This window comes from Anopheles marshallii, chromosome 2 (genome assembly GCF_943734725.1).
Source record: "Anopheles marshallii chromosome 2, idAnoMarsDA_429_01, whole genome shotgun sequence".
NCBI lineage: Eukaryota > Metazoa > Arthropoda > Insecta > Diptera > Culicidae > Anopheles > Anopheles marshallii.
Genome location: NC_071326.1, coordinates 56,381,501 through 56,395,416, shown reverse-complemented (window position 1 = coordinate 56,395,416; position 13,916 = coordinate 56,381,501). Strand labels below are relative to the sequence as shown.

Sequence of the window (13,916 nt, the reverse complement as noted above, 5' to 3'; positions counted from 1 at the left end):
TGGGTTGAAGACGAGAAATATGTGTATATTACAAAAGTTTCTGTATGAAACTGGAATAGTGTACAGCTGTTTTGCAATGCTTCAGCAAACAGCTTTCAGCTGCTAGTAGCTAATTACTAGATTCAAAGAATGATTAACGCAAGGAATAAATACGGCACTCGAACTGTGTTGTCTAATGCGTGCTTGTAATCTCGAGTATTTCCCTGACATATTTGCCGCATTATCGAATGACTGACTACGGTTCAATTCAAACCTAATTTATTTAATTTATTCAACATTTCTTGTTCTCGATAATATGCGTAATGTCTATCTATCGGAATAAATCCCAAAAAAAACGTTCAAATATTTTCCCATAAGGAGCAACATACCGTATTACAAAAGTTAGTTGATCGATGTGAGCTACTTCCGGGGTAGAATCTATTATGATGCTGTAATATTGTGCTAATATGACTTCCTTAACTATTTTGTTTTTAATTTGCTCATTAATAATTCTTAAAAACTCATCGCAAATATGATGTGACAAATAGTTCACTTTTCCACGACCAGGATGGCCATATTTTTTTAAATGTTGTTTTAAAAATTCGTCATATTCTGCTAAATATTCTAAGCAGGATAGATAGTTTCCCTTTCGATGGCTTTCCTCAGTTTCGTCATGTCCTCTTAATGCGATTCCTAAACGACTCAATAATTTAATAGTACTGATTACACGCTTAAGAACTTCTTCCCAATATTTCTCTTCCTTTTCCATTTCTAACACTAACGCGGTATCGACACCATTAAGTAAACCAGAACTCATATAAGCTGCACACTGTAGTTATGTGTTCTATTGATGATTCATAACCTGACAAAAGAACGGTAATAGACTTCCAGTTATTGAAAGCTGCTGTAAATTTAGAATTTGAATTAGAAAAAAAGCACGCAAGGATAACAATGGACACATTTATTGGTTGAGGAAAATACGAGCCAAGTTCTCTCTTCCAAAACCCTGTAGTGTAGACGCGCCTTAAGTAGTTTCGTTAAGTTTTAGATGTGTCAAAATTAATTAGATGTGATTATCCTGAAACATGTAAGTGTTAAGATTAGTGTTAAGTGTTAGTGTTAGTGATAAGTGAAAGATATAAAAACCAGGTAATAAAACCCAACGGGCCTCTTTTTCCGTTTGGACGTTCAAGCACATTTATCGTCCCGTACTTAATACATTACATGGCGATCCTACCAGCGACGACTAAATCAAGTAAAAAGAAAAGAAAAACCACGTAAAAAAACGAAAGTGGTATCCTACGAGTGTCATTACAAGCCTCATGTGACCGACAATACCACCAAAGAGAAGAAGAAATACAGCGAGTGCCGTTACCATCCTCGCATCGTGTTACGTGCAACACTAGCTCATCATACGGGGAACGGCCGCAAGCACACCGTAATGTATGACAACCGGACAACCGATGACCGGAGACGACCCTGTTAAAGAAAGGACATCCAGGAGACGATAATAAGCGGAGCGGTGAACAACGAACAGTTTGCAACTAGCAAGGCGAGCAAGTCGAACAACGAACGCTGAGATCAACGTAAGCAACGCAAGGTGCTGTAGAAACAAAGCGGAAAAAAGGTCGGTACACAAGGTCAGTTCAAAGCATTTATAGCTATAACAAAAAACACACACACACACACATACAAATTTTACAAACCCTTCATATTTCAAAGTTTATTCTTTTAAAATTTTATATTCTCGAAAAAAAAACATATTGTTTTTCGTGATTCGGTATCTTCTTTGTAAGTGCGTGTGCAAAGTGCTCTTCATAATCAGAATGTGACAAACCGCGTGTGGCAATATAACCTAAAATTCGCGAGCGACTCATCCATTCGTCAGAGTCTATGTGTGAAACCCTAACCTAAAATCCTTGCACAACTTCTCATCTTTCATCAGAGACTTAATACATATTCTCATGTCAAAACCCCTTAAATTGGCTACATTAAAAGCTGTTCCACCTAAAAGCATAACCCGAAGTTCCAAAAAGAAGATAGACGATATAAAAACGGAAATGGCCAAAACACTAGATTTGAACCTTGCATTAAAAATCGTAAAACCTTTTTCAGGTTTAGCAACAGACCTCCCTAGCTACATTGAAAGCATCGAGCAGTTAAAAGATTATTCGGAAAACGCAAGTGAGAGTGAGCTAATTCGGTTTGTGAAATTGACGCTGACAGGTGCTGCACATGGTACAATTGATGATACAAATACCTTAGAGCAAGCGTTTCATAAACTTAAATTGCGATTCTCTATTAAAGTTTCACCTTCGGCAGTGGAAAATGAAATGAAATTTCCTAGGCAATGGTCGAAATCTGTGACAGATTACGGTTTGGTAATAGAAAATTTATCCGTAAAATTAGCTGCAACCCATGTTTCAAAAGGAACATTTGGTACAGAGTCAGCTGCAGTGAATGTCGTAGAACCAGTGGCGTTTCGATCTTTCATCGAAGGGCTTGAAAATAACACTACAACACTTTTCTTAAAAGCACGTAATCCCCAAACGTTAACGCAAGCTATTTCTGATGCGTTAGAGCAGGGGTCTCCAAACTTTTCAGCCCGCGGGCCGCATTGGTTGAAATAATGATAGCGTGGGGGCCACTTACACATTACAGGGTTTTACATTAGATAGGACATGGCGAATCCAACTCGCACAAACAAATAAGGTAGACACGAATATCGATATTCTAAAACAAGTTTACACTAACACAAGTAACAAATAAAACAAGTAACATTGTTTACTGAATCGCTGAAACTTGATATGGAATCACGTGCACAACTTAGTGAAAGTTAAATCCGGCCGGTCTATTTACGTACAAGCGGATTCAAGCGTTGAACTAAAGAATTAAGTTGGAAATTAATCACAAGTATTTATCACCATTGAACATTATTTTAAACCGATATTTTGCGCAACCTTCGTTTGACATTTTGTACATTAATTATTTATATTATATCTCAACTCTTGAATCCGCCAGGTACGTAAACAGCCCGACCGGATATGACATCCACTAAATTGTGCCACTAAATCCCGAAGCACTAAAATTGTAAATTTTCCCGTACGTAGGACTGACTATCCAGCTTCGGGTAAATGTCTCAGAAAGCCAGAAATGGCAGACCTAGACCTTCTGAGATTGTTGTACCGAAAAAGAAGAAGAAGATAAATTGTGCTCGTGACTCCATATCCAGCATTTGCGATTCAGTAAAATGTGTTGTGTTTGGAGACCCCTGCGTTAGAGTGTAGTGAATCGGACACTGAACAAATGCCCATGAGTTGTAGTGCGATGATGGGATCATATTCTCCACGATATAACTATGGTAATTACTACCCACGCGAACACAATATTCCTTTCATGCAGCATTCTTACTCGAACCGAGGTTATTTCAAACACGTGGAAGATACTTTCAATACAAACCGACAGAAATGAATTTTAGGCAAAATAGTGACCAAAAATACAACTACAACAATTTCAATGGCTCTCACAAATATCATCAAAGGTACAATAATCGCCCCAATAACTATTTCCAAGAAGGCACTGATTATAATAATAACAACCGTAGAAACAAAAGAAGTAATGTGAACATTGTATTATCGCAACCCGAACCTACAAATAATACTACAAAAGTCGAACCACAAGAAGATTGCGAGGATAATCAATCATTAAATGATTTTTTTCGTTAATCTGAATACTAATAACAATGTTAAATCTGATTTAATTTTTTTTGGTAAACCTTTAAGTTGTATCGTAGACAGGGGAGCATCCGTTTGTATTTAGAACCCATTATATCTTCCGAATAATATTTCTATTAACACTTCTATTAAACTCTCAATTAGAGGAATCAATGGAAATTCGAGGACAGCAGGATTTATTGATACATTTGTTAATTACCACTCGCATAGTTACCCAGTAAGATTTCACATTTTGAACCAGCTACCACCTGATGTTAAAGGACTGATTGGAACAAATTTTTTGAAACAATGTGGAGCAGTGTTAGATTTTAAAAACGATTCATTAATATTGCAAAAAATTTAAACTTATAATTTAACCATAGATGTACCGCCTAGAAGTGAAATCGTTACATACATTGATACAGTTGAAAATGATTTATGCGTTATTTGGAATCAAGAAATTGTCCCAAAAGTTTTTTTTATCGAATATTATTACTCATCCTTCAAATGGAAAAATTCCTATAAAGATAATCAACCTTCAAAACAGCCTGTAAAAATTAATAATCTTAAACCAACTATAAAGCCAGCATCTGATTATTCTATACTTTCTATCGACACATCCAAATACAATGCTGAGCACGCTAAACAAACTCTAAGTGAACTTAGCTTAAATCATTTGTCTGAGGAGGACAAACAATCAATTGAAACTATTTGCCTCAAATTTAACGATATCTTTTGCATAGAAAATGATACTCTCAGGACTACTAAACTGATGCAAGCCTCTCTAAACTTGAAAGAAAACTCACATCCTTCGTATACAAAGCAATACAGATTGCCGCATTTCCAAAAGCCATAGATTGAGAATCAAGTCTAGAACATTTTAAAAGAAAAAAGTAATAGAACCAAGCAAATCAGAATGGAATAGTCCTGTTGAGTTTCAGGATTTCTTTTAGTTTATTTTCCCCTACGTTGTGTTTTTACAAAAAGGTTTTCTCTTTGTTGGATCTTGTACAAAGCTTATCGATTTATTTTTATTACTATAATTAAAATGTACAAGGTACAATGATACGACCGACTAGGCTGCTGGCTAGGACGAGACAACGCACGATGCTCCCGCACGCATCACTAGGAGACCGATTACTGTCTCTTAAGAGCGGCACTCACTGCTTCGGTTCCAGGGGCAGGCAACCCTGATTACTGTATACAACATCTCCCCCTTTTAATACCGGCGGTATGGCTCAATCCACTGAGGCGGTCTACGAATCCTCGTAGAGCGACGTAGAGGCTGTACCGGCGTTGACGATCCGCTGTCGGCTGTGGCAAACCCTGGAGATGTCGCAGATCGTTGTTCTGCTGATGACGGCGATGATAAATAATCGGATGACGACGATGGAGATGATGGAACTGAGGACGTTGACAGCGATACTTGTTCAGATGATCCAGCTACCTGCGTGTTGCGTTCGATGGTCTCTTCTCTGCTTGATGTTGTTCCATCTATATTTATGTCACAATCGTCGAGTAGCACGTCCAACATGCGAAACGAACGATTCGTTTTAATCTGCTTTCTCGCTCTATCGTCGGGAACACGCGTTCGCAACTGGTTGATGTGAACGCGCAACAATCGATTACCTTCTGTTATGATCTCATACATCACCGTACCTAACCGTCTCTTTACTGTGCCGGGAACCCACTTCCACTTATTACGGAAATACTGCTTCGCGTACACAATATCGTTTAATTGGTATTCTCTCAAGACTTGACTATCTTTCGCACCTATGCCTAACTTCAACGTTGGTCGCAAAAGTTCCATACACGTACGCATTCTACGACCAAACATCAATTCCGCAGGAGATTGTTTCCGTTCCAACTGCTTGTGTGGTGTACTACGATATGTCATTAGGAAAATATCTAAAACCTCTTGTTCTGTCCTACCTTCCCCCTCCATTTTCCTTAAGGCCCGCTTAAACGTATCTACAAATCTTTCTACCTGCCCGTTTGATTGCGGATGGAAGGGGGCCGTACGCAAATGCTCAATTCCGTTGGTTGTACAAAACATTTCAAAATCCGCACTGGTAAACTGCAACCCATTGTCACTCACTAATACATTCGGCATTCCGAAACGACTGAACAGGCCTCGTAGTATCCTAATGGTTGCATTTGATGTAATAGCCGTGGTCGCCACTAGCTCTGGCCATTTAGAAAATGAATCAACTACAAGTAAATAATATGTTCCGTTGATAGGCCCCGCGTAGTCCGCATGTACTCGCTGCCATGGAGCAGTTGATTCTGGCCAAGAGGTTGGATTACTATGAGCTGATGTCTTCGCAACTGCTGCACATTGTTGGCATTTCCGGACCTTTTCTTCGACATCACGGTCTATCCCGGGCCAATATACATAGCTTCTTGCAAGCGCCTTCATTTTATCCATGCCGGGATGACCTTTATGTAACTGCTGTAAGCATTTCTGCCTCTGAGGACCAGGAATCACTAACCGCTCGCCAAAAAGTAAACATCCGTTTACTGTGGACAAAGACTCGCTTCTGACTTGAAAGTTTCGCAGTTCTAACTTCTCCAATTTCTTCTTTGGCCAACCGTGTAGAACAAAATCTCGTACTTCTCGTAGTAACAGGTCTTTGTTAGTTTCACGCAAGACATCTTCAAACGTCAGTGGCATTATTTGCGTTATGCTGCCTATCACGGCCCGCACATCCCTTTCTATTTCGACGCTCGCAATCACGTATTCTAGATCCGGTTTCTCATGGTTCGCTATCAAGCGAGACAGTACGTCGGCATTTCCGAATTTCTCAGTTGACACATATTCAATGTTAAAATCATACATCAGCAATGTCAGAGCCCAACGTTGCAATCTATTAGCCGTATAGACTGGAATTCCCGTGCGCGATCCAAAAATTCGCAACAAAGGTGCATGATCCGTTTGCAACGTAAATCGTCGTCCGAAAATCATTCGGTGGAACTTAGTAACCGCATATATTATTGCCAATCCTTCGCGATCTGGTTGGCTATAACCCATTTCCGTCTTCGTTAGGGCGCGGGATGCATGCTGAATTATTTTCATAGTTCCGTTCGACATTTTGTGACTAATTGTGGCTCCTACACCCACTGACGATGCATCGGCCGCTACAATTATCGGCTTCCTCGGATCGTAGTATGTCAACAAAAGATCTGAGGTCAGTATCCGCTTAAACGTTTCGAAGGCTTGTTGACATTCCGGACTCCATTGCCAATGACCATCTTTCTTAAGCAAGTCATCAAGCGGATAACGCAGATTTCTCATCTGGGGCACAAATTTTCCGTAATAATTGATCGCCCCTAAGAATGAACGTACCTCTGATGGATTCTTCGGTGTGGGCATATTCACGATCGCTTCTATCTTAGCGGGATCCGGGCGTTGACCTTCACGATCTAAAATGTGACCAAGATATTTAATCTGTTTTTGTAAAAATTTACACTTCTCTGGTCTGATTTTGAAACCATACTCCCGCAGCTTTGCTAGCACTGCACGCAGGTTCATCATGTGGGTGTGTTCATCCGCTCCGCCGATGACTATATCATCCAAATACACTGCAACATCCTTTATTCCAGCCAGCATGGTCTCCATTAACTGCTGAAAGGCACCTGGTGCAACCTTCACCCCCGGCGGCAGTCGATTGTACGCATACAATCCTCGATGTGTGTCACCTTGTGACCGCGCGATCGTTTTAAGAACGCTAGAACGCTAGAGTTTAAGTTGCGCTAGCTCCCCGCAGATGGCGCTACTTCGGACGCTTTCGGCCAGGACCCGAAGAATGACGTTCAGGAGGTGTCACTGATAAGGAGCTTCCTTTTTGATCCCGACCGGCCAACGAAGCGGACGAATTTTTAGCGCAGCATATTTGTACGGAGCGTATATATTTCTAAAATAAACGCAAATCAAAAGCTAAAAAAGCCGGAGTATTGTTCTGGTCGGGTCAGTGGACAACATTCTAAAAATTCGTAACTGATTATTAAAACTTTCCTCGTTAATTATCTCGTGCTGACATCGCATCGTGAAACCACGTGGTGACGAACAAAGGACTTGAACTTGGTAAGAGCTACACACATAAGCATACACTTACACAAAGTATCCGAAACGTAGTGCGTAATGGAACAAGTTAGTGAAACGGTTTCAAATGTTACCTGCGCGACGTGCGCAAAGTCTAACGATGAACCAGCAATACAGTGCGACTTTTGCGATAAGTGGTTTCACTACAAGTGCGTGAAATGTGGACAAAATGGCGGAAACGAGGGCATGGTGGTGTCCAGGTTGTGACGCGAAGTGCAAAGTGGCTAACGATGCGACGGAGGACGAATTGACGCGCCTGAGGCAGGACATGGAGACTCTCAAAGCAACTACGGAAAGTGCGGTTAGACTGTTGCGGGAAAAGGATGCGGAACTAGCTCGGCTTCGTAACGGCCGTGAGCGAACCTCGTTTTCGTTAGGGGAACCGCTTCCAAGCTCAACGGCGAAACGGATTTCAGTGACCGACGATTGTGAACTGAGCCAGAGCCAAATAGCAGCCCGCCAAGCTGTAAAATCCGAACTTCCTACGTTCAGTGGAGACCCCGAGGGATGGCCGTTATTCTTATCTACTTTCAGAAGGTCTACCCGAACGTTTGGCTTCAGCGAAGACGAAAACATCCTTCGGCTGCAATCGGCCCTGCGCGGAAAGGCTTTACGCATGGTGCAAAGCCGTCTCCGCCACACGGACCACCTGGATGAAATAATTGACGCGCTGGAAAAGGCTTATGGACGAGCGGACGTGCTCGTTAACACCTTACTTGAACAGATTCGTGAGGCGCCACCGATAAAAACTGAGAAACTTGATAGCTTTATTGAATTCGGTGAGTTGGTAGCAGAAATCTGCGCGACGGTTAAGTCAAGCGGGAACGCTGAACGGCTTTACGACGCGTCGTCCATGCAAGAGCTGGTGGACCGAATGCCGGCTTATCTTCGCTGGAGCTGGGGCATGCATAGTTTGGAGTTAAAGCGCATCACGCTTACAGAGTTCAGCGCCTGGGTTCAAAAGGCAACTGATGGAGCAATGGCGGTCACTCCCCCTCAGCCGAAGAAGAAAGCGTCCACGCGACAGGTTCACGCGCAACACGTGGAGAGCCACGTGGTCCAGAACAGTAAACCTCGTGCATGCATGATTTGCGACAGTGACTCGTGTAACACGATTGCAGAGTGTACGGCGTTCAATAAACTGAGTGTTTCAGCTAGGTGGGACAAGGTACGTAGTCTAAAACTATGCAAAAGGTGTTTAGGCAAGCATTACGGCTCTTGCCACGTACACGACGAATGTGGATTGCAAGGATGTGTTGCAAAGCATCACCGTAAATTGCATCGCGTTACCGGTGAGGAGCGGAAAGCCGAAGTGAACCATCATGGAACGGGAACGGACCACACGCTGTTACGATACGTTCCGGTAAAGCTACATGGAGAGAGGGGTCCGATCTACACTTACGCGCTGCTGGACGAAGGGTCGACGGTGACGCTGATGGAGCAGGGGCTGGCCCGACAAATGGGAGTTCACGGCGTTCCCGATCCAATGTGCTTACAATACAGTGCCGGACAGCGACGAGATGAACGTGAATCGGAAAGAGTGACGGTGAAGGTATCCGGTATTCAAGCAAGTGCGTCTGTCTACCCGATGGCCAACGTGCGTACAGTCGGCAAGCTATCACTGCCTAGCCAATCAGTGAACACGGACGAGCTCAAGCAAAAGTTTGAACACCTGAAGGCGATTCCGGCACCATCATACAAAGATGTTTCACCTCGAATGCTAATTGGTATTGACCATTACAGGTTAACGCGCCCTTTGAAGACGATAGAAGGAAAGTCAGGACAACCGACCGCAACGAAGACGCGACTGGGATGGCTCATTTTCGGTATGTGCACAGATCGTGATAACGAAGCGAATATAGTGCAGCCTGAGTCAAGCTACCACATCTGTGATTGCCAAGGAGTCACATCAAAGGCAGATCGTATGATGGCAGCGTATTTTGAGGTTGAAGGTTATGGTCCTGCAAAACCGCCATTACTCTCAAAGGAGGATCAACGGGCAATGGCGTTACTTAAAACCAGCACTCGACATATCGATGGGCGGTACACGACAGGTTTGCTCTGGCGAGCCGATAACGTATTCATGCCGGAAAATCGCCACATGGCACTGTCTCGACTAAAGTGCCTTGAAAGAAAAATGAATGAGGATAAGCATCTAGCTGAGGAAATTAATAGAATTATCAAGGACTACGTAACGAAGGGTTACGTGCGACAAGTAACGGATGAAGAACTTAAGACGTTTTATCCGAAGAAGTGGTATTTGCCTGTGTTTCCCGTCACTAATCCAAACAAGCCGAAGAAAATCCGATTGGTCTGGGATGCTGCTGCTGAGGTGAGGGGTGTCTCACTTAACAAGAAGTTGCTGACCGGACCAGATCTGCTGACCCCACTGCAAGCTGTGCTGTTTCGCTTTCGTGAATACAAAATCGGCGTGGCAGCTGACATTAGGGAAATGTACCATCAGGTGCAAATCGACGGCGATGACATACATAGCCAGCGTTTTTTGTGGCGATGGGGAAACACCAACGTGGAACCGCAGGAATATGTCATGTTAAGAATGACATTCGGTGCAGCGTGCTCTCCATGTACAGCACAATACGTAAAGAACGAGAATGCCGAGCAGTATCGCTCGCAATATCCTCGAGCAGTACAATGCGTTACGGAGGAACACTACGTGGACGACCTGCTAACGAGTGTGGAAACGGAATCAGAAGCAACCGAACTTGCGCATCAGGTGAGCCACATTCATTCAAATGCCGGTTTTTCCCTGCATAATTGGCTTTCCAACAGCAACCAAGTTGTTATAGCAGTAAAAGGCAATCGGGAAGGTGGAAAGGAGATGGATTTTGAATCGTGCCTAAAACCCGAAAAGGTGCTGGGAATGTGGTGGGACACCACAGCAGACAGTTTTAGTTTCAAGCTATCCCGCGTAAGACACCTTGAATTAGCACGCAGAGATAAACCGTTATCCAAGCGACAAATGCTAAAAACGTTAATGTCGATATACGACCCTCTAGGCCTGATTGCTAGTGTGTTATTTTATTTGAAAGTTCTTCTTCAGGAAGTATGGCGCTGTCAGCTCGGCTGGGACGACGAAGTCCCAAACGAAATTCGGTTTAAATGGGAATCGTGGATGGAAAGACTGCCGGAGCTCGAGAACATCGTAATACCTCGGTGTTATCGACAGGTGCCACTACATGAGTCGTCTCTTCAACTTCACGTGTTCGTTGATGCGGGTTCCGATGGATACGCGGCGGTTGCATATTTCCGCTTTGAGTATAAAGGAAAAATAGAAGTGGTCCTGGTTGGAGCGAAAGCTAGAGTCGCACCCCTGAAATACTTATCGGTACCTAAATTAGAATTACAGGCCGCTGTCATGGGATGCAGGCTAGCTACAGCTATAGCAAATGCTCATCGACAGACGATCCAACGTTATCGTTTCTGGACGGACTCGACCGATGTGATTGACTGGATAAACGCGGACCATCGCAAGTATTCGATTTTCGTCGCACACAGGATTGCTGAAGTGCTGGAGACGACTTCCAAGGACGAATGGCGATGGGTCCCAACCACAATGAATGTAGCCGACGAAGCGACCAAGTGGACCAACCTGAAGAATCATCTAGCATCGAAGCGGTGGTTCCATGGGCCTGAGTTCCTGCACCTACCTGAAGCAGAATGGGACATCCCGCAACGGATGCCATCGGAGACCCGCGAAGAGATGCGGAAGAAAAAGCTACCGAAGCTAGTTGGAACTCAAACAGTGCGTCAGGAGTTCATCGCCTACGAGAGATTTTCACGTTGGACGCGTCTCGTGCGGACAGTCGCCTATGTGTGCCGGTATGTAAACATTGTTACCAACGCTAATCCTCTTGCGATAGGTTCACTCACTCACCAAGAAGTACAAGCGGCCGAAAAGGTGATCGTGCGAGACGTACAGAGAAACGTGTTTCCCGATGAGTACGCACTATTGAAAAAACATAGGGATAATCCTACTGTGACGTCATGGAAGGGTCTGATACCCCGAAACAGCTCCCTATTTAAACGAAACCCTTACATGGACGAGGAGGGCCTGCTGAGGCTATGTGGACGGATCGATCGTTGCCGTTTTGTGGATGCGTCGACGAAGCGTCCTATCATTCTACCCAGGCAGCACTATGTGACAGAGTTGATAGTAGATGATATCCATCGTAAATACAAACACGGTTGCCAGGAAACGGTAGTAAACGAGCTGAGGCAACGATACGATATACCAGCGCTTCGATCGGTGTGTAGACGCGTTCGCTCGCATTGTAGAACTTGCATGTTACTATACACGCAACCGGTAACGCCGCAAATGTGCGAACTGCCCGCTGCCAGACTAGCTGCCTTTTCACAACCTTTCTCTTATACGGGAGTCGATTACTTCGGTCCGCTGTTGGTGACGAACGGTAGAAGAACGGAAAAACGCTGGGGCGTTTTGTTTACGTGTCTGACGGTCCGAGCCGTCCACATCGAGGTGGTGCGATCTTTGTGTACAAGCGATTGTCTAATGGCTGTTCGTAGCTTTATGGCGCGTCGCGGAATACCAACCGAAATCATCTCTGACCGGGGCACAAATTTTGTAGGTGCCGATAGAGAGTTAAAAGAAGCAGCAGAACGTGTTAACACAGCGATCCTCAGCGAATTCGGTCCTCCCGATCCAGCGTGGAAGTTCAACCCTCCGGCAGCCCCACACTTTGGCGGATCCTGGGAGCGAATGATTCAATCGGTCAAGCGAATGCTAGCTCGTACGCTCATGGAGAGGCATCCAACGGAAGCAGTGCTAACGGCTACCCTCATCGAAGTCGAGAATATGTTAAATTCACGGCCGCTCACCCACGTTCCTGTTGATGGTGAGGATGAAGAACCATTAACTCCCAATCATTTCTTGTTAGGCTCTTCCGCAGGAATGAAACCGTTGGTTAAGCACGATGACTCGCCCGCAAACTTGCAACATAATTGGAAGGCTGTGCAGGCAAGGGCTAACGCATATTGGAAGACATGGATCAAGACGTATCTTCCAACGCTAACACGCAGGACAAAATGGTTTGAACCAAGCAAACCGATCGAACCCGGAGACGTTGTCCTAATCGTAGACGAGAACTGCCCACGAAACTGTTGGCCGAGAGGAAGGGTAGAACGAGTCATACCATCAAGGGACGGAGCCGTCCGTCGAGTCATAGTGAAGACAGCGCGAGGAACAACGCTAGAAAGGCCAGTAGTAAAAGTTGTAGTATTAAACGTCGCGCCAAGCAATTCCTTTTAACTACGTCAAAACGCTGGTGGACTGTCACCTTGTGACCGCGCGATCGTTTTAAGAACGCTAGAACGCTAGAGTTTAAGTTGCGCTAGCTCCCCGCAGATGGCGCTACTTCGGACGCTTTCGGCCAGGACCCGAAGAATGACGTTCAGGAGGTGTCACTGATAAGGAGCTTCCTTTTTGATCCCGACCGGCCAACGAAGCGGACGAATTTTTAGCGCAGCATATTTGTACGGAGCGTATATATTTCTAAAATAAACGCAAATCAAAAGCTAAAAAAGCCGGAGTATTGTTCTGGTCGGGTCAGTGGACAACAATGTGTGTTTACTGTAAGCAGCTCTCTGCACTCTTGTTCTACTTCGACCTGAAGAAAAGCATCGGTGAGGTCTATCTGGCTGAACATCGCTGAATTCGCCAACGTTGAGAAAATCTCTTCCGGCAACGGAATTGGATACTGGTGGGGCTGAAGTGCATTATTTAACCCTGTAGAGTAGTCTCCACATATGCGTATACTCCCATTAGCCTTGCGGACTACTACTATAGGCGCCGCCCATGCTGAAAAGTTAACGCGGTTTATGATACCTTCTTTTTCCAGCCGATCTAATTCCTCGTCTATTGCCGGACGCATCGCATAAGAAACTGGTCGTTTCGGCCGAAATACGGGAACAGCTTCTTTCTTCAGCTCCATCCTCACTTTCGCCTTCGTGCAGTGTCCCAAATCATGGGAAAACAGGCTACCGAACTCCCTTCTAACAGATTCCATGCTCTGAGTTGCTACACATACACTATTACACACCGACGCTAGCGGTACATCCCACAACCCGAAAACATCCATCATATC

The 13,916-nt window shown here is 44.3% G+C and overlaps 1 protein-coding gene across 1 annotated transcript; it reads left to right on the top strand.

The window, feature by feature from the left end:
• Positions 1–7,963: 7,963 nt before the first annotated feature.
• On the top strand, positions 7,964–12,741 carry LOC128718201 (uncharacterized). Its single transcript, XM_053811870.1, has 3 exons — positions 7,964–10,528; positions 10,982–12,630; positions 12,723–12,741. The coding sequence occupies exons 1-3, from the start codon at positions 7,964–7,966 to the stop codon at positions 12,739–12,741; spliced, it is 4,233 nt and encodes a 1,410-aa protein (XP_053667845.1).
• The last annotated feature ends 1,175 nt before the right edge of the window (positions 12,742–13,916 follow it).

Excerpts from the sequence above, each read along its gene's own strand:
- LOC128718201 (XM_053811870.1), top strand. The coding sequence starts at position 7,964 with ATGGCGGAAACGAGGGCATGGTGGTGTCCAGGTTGTGACGCGAAGTGC. Across the intron at positions 10,529-10,981 it reads CAACCGAACTTGCGCATCAG|GTGCCACTACATGAGTCGTC; the intron begins GTGAGCCACATT and ends TGTTATCGACAG.